The sequence below is a fragment of the Manis javanica genome, chromosome 13, assembly GCF_040802235.1.
Source record: "Manis javanica isolate MJ-LG chromosome 13, MJ_LKY, whole genome shotgun sequence".
Lineage (NCBI taxonomy): Eukaryota > Metazoa > Chordata > Mammalia > Pholidota > Manidae > Manis > Manis javanica.
In genome coordinates, this window is record NC_133168.1 from 10360051 (window position 1) to 10369090 (window position 9040).

The 9040-nt window shown below is 43.2% G+C and overlaps 1 protein-coding gene across 1 annotated transcript; it reads left to right on the forward strand.

The window, feature by feature from the left end:
- The first annotated feature begins 3934 nt into the window (after nucleotides 1-3934).
- Nucleotides 3935-8690, forward strand: NDUFAF4 (NADH:ubiquinone oxidoreductase complex assembly factor 4). The gene is made up of 3 exons (XM_037001043.2): nucleotides 3935-4150; nucleotides 4623-4726; nucleotides 8311-8690. The coding sequence occupies exons 1-3, from the start codon at nucleotides 4015-4017 to the stop codon at nucleotides 8593-8595; spliced, it is 525 nt and encodes a 174-aa protein (XP_036856938.2). The 5' UTR covers nucleotides 3935-4014; the 3' UTR covers nucleotides 8596-8690.
- The last annotated feature ends 350 nt before the right edge of the window (nucleotides 8691-9040 follow it).

The following is a 9040-nucleotide window of genomic DNA, read 5'->3' on the forward strand; positions in this document are numbered from 1 at the left end:
GTGGTTTCATTGGAATATAAGCACCGTGGGCTGAATACAGAAAACTAGGCATTCTCTCCATCACTCTAGATTTGAATTTTTACTAAGCTGATCATAGGTACACTGGGAGATATAAATAGGCTGACGATGGTGACTGCGGTGGGCAGAGCAATGGCCCCCCCAGAGATGTCTATCTCTTAATCCCCGGAACATGCCAAAGGTGCTTTGCAGTTGTAATTAACTTAAGGATCCTGAGATGGGGTGATTATCCTGGATCATTCACATTAAACCCAATGTAATCACAAGGGTGTTATAAGGGAAAGAGGGAGACAGGAGCGTCCTAGAGAAGGAGGAATGACAATGAAATGATGCCCTTGCTGGCTGCCAAGAGGCTGTTAATCTCTAGAAGCCAAAAACAAAAATAAAAACAAGGAAAGGGATTCTATCCTACAGCTTCCAGAAGGAAGACAAGTCTTCTAAAACCTTGCTCTGAGCCTCCTAATACCCACGTCTAACTTCTGACCTCCAGAAATAGAAGATTAGAAATTTGTTCTGTTTTAAGGCGTTATTTCGCAGTATTTTGTTAGTAACAGCAGGAAGCTAATACGATGAGAGAAATCACGAGTGCAACAGAGACTAGGCAGGCATCTTGGGTGTAACTGCTGGTTTATATTCTAATCTATGAGACTCAGTGCTTCTCAGGATGAACACGGGATCTGCCCCAAGCATACTTTGTTTATAGGTTGGGGGTTTGGGCTTCTCCCCAGACATTCTGGGTTTCGCAGACCTACAGCACTGCCTCAGTATGCATCACGACAGAATGAGCCAAGTTTTGGGGCCGTGTGGATGACTTCAGCTGGACTCTCAAAAATTCCCATGTCTCTGAGCTGGAACCCACACCCTGGAGAGGCTCTCCTGAACAAGGACACCACTGGCCTGTGTTGTACTGCCCACTAGTGGCTGAGGTTTAGTCGATGAAACCTCTGGGCTCCTTGAGTCACATGCCACTAGGCTTAGCGACTGCAATCCTTTGAAGAACACAGAATGCTGCTGAGTTATGTTCAAAGGAAAGAATATGTGAAGGGCAAAAGTCTAGGCGGAGAGGGAGATGGCATAGGGAGGAGGGGAACAAGGACGGGACTGTGTATGTGCCAGTGCCAGCCAAAGGCGGTGGCATTTTGTGCCCCCGAGCTAATGATTCCCACCCCAATTCCCACCTTAATGAGCCCAGCAATGCTACCACATGTGCAGAGCACATAAATCAGGAAGTGCATTTTATATTTAGGATACTTATTTTAAAAAATTAAATTCTTGAAGAACATGGGTCTTCCTTGACTTTCGGATATTTATTTTATCCCTTTCATCCAACTCTTACAGATGAGGGCTTCAGACTATCTTTGGTTTATTTTCAGACTTGTCCCGGAACTCTGGAAAATAGTACGCAGTGCAAATATTGAACCTCATGTGCTGAGGCAGGCACCGTATTAGACACTTTATATTTTAAACTATGTGAAACCCATTAGATAATTAATGTCATCCAAATTTTAAGATTAGGAAAGTGAGTTCAACCAGAGTGAGTGACTTAACAGGGATGCACTTCTGGCAAGGGAGGCTGGTGTTCAAGCAGCAAGATCTTGTCTGGAGCCTAGAATCAGCTCTGGAGTCCCTGGGTTCATTTGATATTTACTTGAGATTTGTTTCGTACCTACTCTGTACCAGACCCTGTTCAGTGTGAGGAATACCGCAGTGAGCAGAACAGATACAAATTCCTGTCCTCATAGAATTTACATTCAATTATGTCAGCAAGTCTCTGGTTTGATTTCATTGGTATCCTAACATATTGAGCAATATAGTCCCATCATAACACTCCATGCAGAGAGATAACTTAATTCTGAGTAGCATCCTACTTTCCTTTCCTTGGGGGACCTGACTCCAACCCTTAATGTAAGCCCTGGGGGAGTTCTCAGTTCAGACGTCCTGTTAATTTGCATATTTTGACAAGAGCTGGAATTATGCACTTGTGATTCAGGTTGTGTTTCCATGGTGATTCCCAAGGGTGACCACCAATTGTGCCTGGCTGGTGGAGCGCCTCTGCCTTCTGTTCGCTCTGAGGGCTCGAGCAGCCCCAGGTCAGGACCGGGCAAAGCAGCTGGCAAGGGCTGGGTGCTCTTTAATGTTGAAGCCAAACTCTATCCAAATGTGGGAATTCAAGGAAGGCTTTAGTACAGTAATGCCCACAGCCCCCTACACTTAATGTAACTTCTAACATTACTTTTTCATGCTGCCAGAAGTACGGTGGGATTTCCATGAAAATGAGGTTTTCACTTTTAAAATATTTTAACAGTCAGTAAGCAGAATTGCTACCATAATTGTTGAAGCTGATAGACATAAGGAGGCAGATGAAAATTTCTTGGCACCGCTAGAAAAAGAAATACCTGGGCTGTAAATCATTGTTAAAGGCACGTGTTAAGTCTCAGATGGAAATCCTGGAGTAGCCTGCCACCTTCAGGATAACTTCCTAACTAACCTCCCAGAGAACATTGTTGTGTTAGCCTTTACTATTCCAAATACCAATCTCAGTAAAAATGTTTCATATTTTTGCTACGATTAAGCATTATATTTAATAATTGCATTAGTCTTCGTTGAACAAAATTACCCCTTCCTTTACTTTGAATCTTTAAAAAAAATTAGTACTTCAATTCAAGTATCTTTACCTCAATTTTGTTCTTGCTTTTCACTGGTTAAAAACAATGAACACTTTGCTAAGGACATCTCATCTGACAACCGATCTGACATCTCATCTGACAACCGATCTGGCCGCCACAGTCTGTGAAAAATACTTTTAACTTCGGAACCCATGCTACTTCTTGGTGGGCCCTTTTATTATGGATTAATGATAGTATTTCTAAAGAATCTTAAGTAAGAGTAGCAACGCAGTGATCCATTCAGAATTGGGGGGTGGAGAGAGGGCGGGAAAAGGCAGAGAGAGAGAGAGAGAGAGAGAGAGAGAGAGAGAGAGAGAGAGAGAGAGAGAGGGAGAGAGAGAATATGTAACAAAGTTTTGTTTCTCATGTCTTATTGGCTGTTCTTTTCATTGAACTACGGGGATGTCTCCAGGGCTTGTGAAGAATGAAGAAGGCAGGACAAAGGAGAAATAGGCTAGAGAATGACGCGGTGACTCCGCACTTAATACTAGGAAAAAATATTAAATATCAAATCAGTATCAAAAATCAAGAGAAGAATAAATAAATAAATAAATAAATGAATGAATGAAAATAAAAAAACCAAAAGAAGAAAAAGGGTGATAGAGCTGTTATCGACAAAGGATGGCATAAATGAAATCCACACAATCTGGGAACGGGATGTAAAATACGGAAAAAGAGACCACGGTGGGGCAGAAATGCGTTAGGCAAGAGGGACATGAGGGACCTTTAAATAAGTAACTGAGAACAAACGTTCATGGAGAATGAATGCACTTTTATTATACTCCTTTTACACAAGCAGGAAAGGGCAATCTTAGAACCCTTTTTTCCTTTATCTGGTGCAATTACAAGTAGTTAACATTTTAGTGGCTTCCTCTTCCGCGGCTCTAGCCTGTGAATGGACGTCCAGGTCAAGTTCTTTAGGACTGTGATTCCCTGCTCAGCGTGCAACTTTGGAATCACGTGGGCAGCTCGAAGCGGGGCGGGTTCTCACTCCGAAGGAATTAAACCCGAACGTCTTGGTGGGCGGTGCGGGGAACTGTGTTAAAGCTGCGTGCCCCTCTCCGGGGCTTCGGGGGGTCCCCAGGGCCGAGACCCTCCGCGGGCTTGAACCTTAGGCTCCGCCCCTCCGCGGGCAGCGGCGGCCGCAGTCCCGGGACGCGGCGTGCGCCCTCCCGATCGCTAGGGGGCGAGCCGCACGCGCTTAGCAGCCGTTTTTCGCCGGGTGGCCGGTCGACCCCGCAGGTGCGCATGCTCGCTGCGTCCCAGAGGGCGTCTGCGCCGGCTTCTCCCCACGTGTGGCGCGAGCCAGAGGGCATCATGTTGTGAGGACATGGGGGCTGCGGTGACTCGCCTAATAAGGAATTTCAACCTGGAGAACCGTGCTGAACGGGAGATCAGCAAGATAAAGCCCTCGCGGGCCCCCAGGCACCCCTCGACCAAGAACCGCCTGCGGGAGCAGATGAGTCGTAAGTGGTGCGAGGCGCGTCGGGGCGCGGGCGCGGGCTCCTGTGCGGGCTGGGCGGCTCCCGCCGGCGACCTCGGCCCGGCGACCCGGGGGGCCGCGGGGGGCTCGGCCAGCCGTGCGCGGGGAGGCGTGGCTCGCGGGCCGGTGACCTTGAGACGGCCCCCCTGCGCCCGCGGCGGAGTCCCGGAGGGCAGAGGCCTGTGTCCCCGCCGCGCGGGTCCCCGCGGGCTTCTTGCCTTTAACTCGGAGCGACTTGATTCAGGGAATCAAAATCCGAAGGGATCGCGCGCGGCGGAAGTTTTCCCTGCGCGTCTTCACAGGCGGACTGCGAGCCTGACAGCACTGTGACTGTCCTTCCTGACCGATTGTGTTGGACAAACACATTGAAAGTGACTGTCTTGTGTTCAGTGCTTAGGATCTTAGAGGAAATTTTCTTTGGTTTTAATATTATGACATTCATTTTGTTTCCTTAGGTCATCCAGAAATTGAGGGAGAAATTTCCAGAAAAGATGACAGACTGTTGTCCTTCCTAAAAGATGTATATGTGGATTCCAAAGATCCGGCGCCTTCTGTGCAGGTAGTGTGTGTTTGGATTAAGTAAAGAACTTAGCCTTTTTGGATTCTAGGAAAATGGTCGAGGGAAGTGTGGCAGATAGTACAGGGGAGGGAGTCCTCTGCACGGGTAAAATTGTCAGTTGTGGTTTCTCTGAGCAGTAGGTGTCAACAGTGGGTTTAAAATAGTCAGTGAACCATTTGTAAACAGATAATGCTGTCATCCAGGCTGTTTCATTTGAAGAGCACAAGCAGAATAGATTTAAGAAAATTCTTACAGGACTAAGATGTTCAGAATCATAAATCAGCATAGACCTCAACTTAAAGTCACCGGCTGCATTAGCCCCTGATGAGAGTCAGCTTGTCCTTTGCAGCTTTGAATCCAGGCATTGTGTACTTCTCCAGGTTCACGGGTCCTAGATGGCATCTTTTTCAATATAAGGCTATTTTTATATATATTGAAAATCTGTATACCTTAGCTAGATCTTTTGGCTAACTTGCTGCAGCTTCTATTTAAGTACTTCCTGCTTCACTTTGCACTTTGACGTTATGGAGATGGCTTCTTAAATCTCGCTAACCAACCTCTGATAACTTCCGACTTTTCTTCCGCAGCTTATTCAGCGCAGCCCTCATAGAATTGAAGAGATTTAGGACTTTGCCCTGGATTGATTAGGCTATGTTGTTGCTGGTTTGATCTTCCATCCAGACCCCTAGAACTTTAGCCATTATCAGCAATAAAGCTTTTACTTCCTTCCCATTCATGTGTTCACTGGAGTTGCCCTTTTAATTTCCTTCAAGAACTTTTCCTTTGTGTTCACAGCTTGGTTAACTGACTCAAGAGGCCTATCTTTTGGTTTGTCGTGACTTTTAACACTTTAGCTTAATCATTGCTAGCTTTTGACTTAAAGTGAGAGACATGTGATTTTTCCTTTCCCCTGAACATTTTAGAGGACATTGTAGGGTCATTATTGGCTTAATTTCAATATTGTCTTATATTAGGGAATATGGAGGCCTAAGGAGATGGGGAATGGCTGGATCATGGAGCAGCCAGAACACACACACAGCTTTTATCAGTTAAGTCCGCCCTCTTGTAGGGACACAGCAAAACAGCTACAATAGTAACATCAAAGATCAAATCTAATAGTAATGACAAATGTTTGAAATACTTCAAGAATTACCAAAGTGTGACACCACAAAATGAGCAAATGCTATTGGAAAAGTGGCACCAGTAGACTTGCTCAACACAGGGTTACCACAAACCAATTTGTAAAAAATGCAATATTTGCTATGTGTAATAAAGCAAAGTGCAATAAAACAGGGTGTGCCTGTGTAATACATAAAGAGATATATAGTGGTGTTAAAAATTCATTTTAATTAGTTTTTCAGTGGATTCTCTTTATTTTTCCAAAGATTCTTATTATTTATCAGTTTGCAATTAAAATATTCTCTTCCTTTCTAGTACTTACGCTTAATTCTTGTTGTGTTTTCTATAGCATTAACGTAGCACTGAAAGTTGGTATTTCCTGTTCTTTACTCACACAGGTGGCCTCTGATGTCCATTAATTATAATGAAATGATATAGTTTCTGATTAAAAACTACTTGTATCACATTTGGGACATTATATTTTCAATTTGCTTAGAGATTTTTTTTTTTTTGGTCAGGAGAGGATGTTTAATTTTAACAGATATTTTTTGTATCATCATAATAATAGTTTTAGTATTAAATGCTAACCAGAAGGGAAATTGGAATAAAAGTATATCTGGAGTGGAAGGAGGATCTCCCTGGGAATAGGAGAATAAACTTTGAGTTTAGGGAAATAAAGCAGTTAGGAGGAATGTGTCAGGGCATAGTTACAATATAAGGTAGGAGAGTGTGTGACACCCTTGGACAATGGTTAGAATGTAGTATCATTAGGGGAAAGTGTGAGGGATGAATTGGGAGAAATGGGGTGGATAACTGGTGATGGGGCCCTTTATATGTCTTGCGAAGAATTTGGATTTTATCCTGAGGAAGTCAGTGAAGAGTTTCATGTCAAAAAGTGACATCAGATATGCTTTACAATGGGACCAGTTGTGAGAGTGGGCTGGGAGGGAGCAAAATGCTTTTATCCAGTTAGAGGAGACCAGTTAGGAAGCTTTTGCAGTAATTCCTGCAAAGGACATGGGTATGGACGAGGGTGATTTAGTGACTCGAGAGAAGTGATAGGTTCAATCAAGAGGGACTTAGAAGGCTGTGTCAGCAGAATTGGGTCCCTGATTGGATTGTAGTGAGGGAGAAGGAGATGTTGGATACAGCCAGAGAAGCTTTGAGTTTTGGAATGGATGGGGGAGGTGGGTGGTGGTGGCCACTGAGAGAATATGGGGATAGAATTGGATTTTCTTAGGCAAGGGATAATTTCAGTTTTAGACATGTTGATTTTGAGGCACTTGTAGATTTTCCAAGTAGAGATGCCTTTCAGGCATTTGAGAATGTAAGGCTGGAAGTCAGGATTTGGTTTGGAAGTCAGGTCTAGGTTTGAGATTTGAAAATCATTAACATGTAGGTAGTAACTGAAATTCAGGGGATGTGTGGGATTAGTTAGAAAGAATATATGGAGTGAAAAGAGGGCCCGGGCCAGAACTTGGGACACACTAACATTTAAAGGGCAGCTGGAGGGAAACAGCCCACAAAGAAAACAAGGAACCACTGGAGAGACAGAAACCTAGGAGAGGGCTGGCCTGGGAACCAAGGGGAAAGACAGTGGTGGGGACACTGGAGTGGTCAACAGCATCAGATGCTGTAGTGAATTCACCTAAAGCCTGAGAAGTGTCTTCTAGAGTAAGATCTATCTAATTCTCTGGATTAGACATCACAAATATCTTTTAAAGCTTCACTAAAAAAAAGGAAACTGGTCATCACAAAGGAAGTATTGGTTTTGGGTTTGGTGGGTGTTTTTAAAAGTAGTGACTACAGCATTTTTCTATTTTGACCAAACAGCCGCGGTGGACAGGGAGCAGTTGAAAGGGAAAGGGGAGAAAGTGATTGGCATAGCCGGGGCCACAGGGGTGACAGGCGGAGCACAGCTGCCGGGCTCACACTTGGGGCGGCCAGCAGAGGGAATGGCCGGTGTGTGTAGGTCGTTTTATTTATGTTTGTTGGGGTGTTGAAGGCATTAGTTTATTTTCTCTGGAGAGGTAAGATCTTTAACAGTATTTGAACTCAGGGTATTTGGGGCACTGAATGTGAAATAAAAAACTAAGAAACACTATGGAAAATTACCAAGTAAGCTGTTAGGGCAGAATCAAAATCCTTCCCTTCTAAAGCAGTTTTTAGTCAAATCGATTAATTTTTCTGTTAGTATACATGAAATAATATGGTGAGTGGATGGTATATATTCGATTATTATTTTCCGAAGTACCTGAATTTCTTAATGATTCACTGAGCTGTAGTTAGGAAACGGTAGTTTGGTAAATGCCATTAAACTTTGGCTCATTGTAATGTGAAAATGTAGTTTGGAGAAGCATGTGTAGCGTTTAAAGAATACTGGAGATTTGAGAAGCATGTAAGTAGATGTCACACCTGTTCTCTCAGCTTGAAAGTATTTTCCTTCGTTCCGTTTTTGGTACTAGGTGAAAGATGCTGAAACTCCTCAAGAGCCAAAGGAATTCAGGTTGCCAAAAGGCCAACAATTTGACACGATGAATATGAACATTCCCAGAGGCAAAATTTCCATTGAAGAGGCATTGACACTTCTCAATAATCATAAACTTTATCCAGAAAAATGGACTGCTGAGAAAATATCAGAAGAATACCATCTGGAACTGAAAGACGTAAATTCCCTTCTCAAATATTTTGTTACCTTTGAAGTCAAAATCTTTCCTCCTGAAGATAAGAAAGCAATACAATCAAAATGAAGAAAATCTTGGAATTACTTTTGCTATATATTCTCCCATTCCCATACCTTGTTTCTTATTTTTAGCATATATAAATTACTGAATGTTTAAAGCTTCCTCTTTGTGAAAGCATGCTATTTATTGAGCTCTGCTGAATTTTTAGGATGGCTGGTTGAATGAATTTTTTTTTTTTTTTAAATTTGGTTTAGGCATATATTCATATGAAATAGCATGATTAATCACATGTACCAATATATTACAAATAAAAGAGTTCATGCATTATTTTAGGCACACTGTATCATCAGCTTTTAAATTGGTCATATGGCTTCTTGGGAAATGTCCTGAGTTTAACGTTCAGAGTTCTTCTTTCCAACTCAAGTAGTTAGTTTATTCTTGCTCCAGAACAGTGGAGGTACCAGCTCTCCTGCCCTTAACACTAACATTTTCTTGCTAGGGAGATGGATAC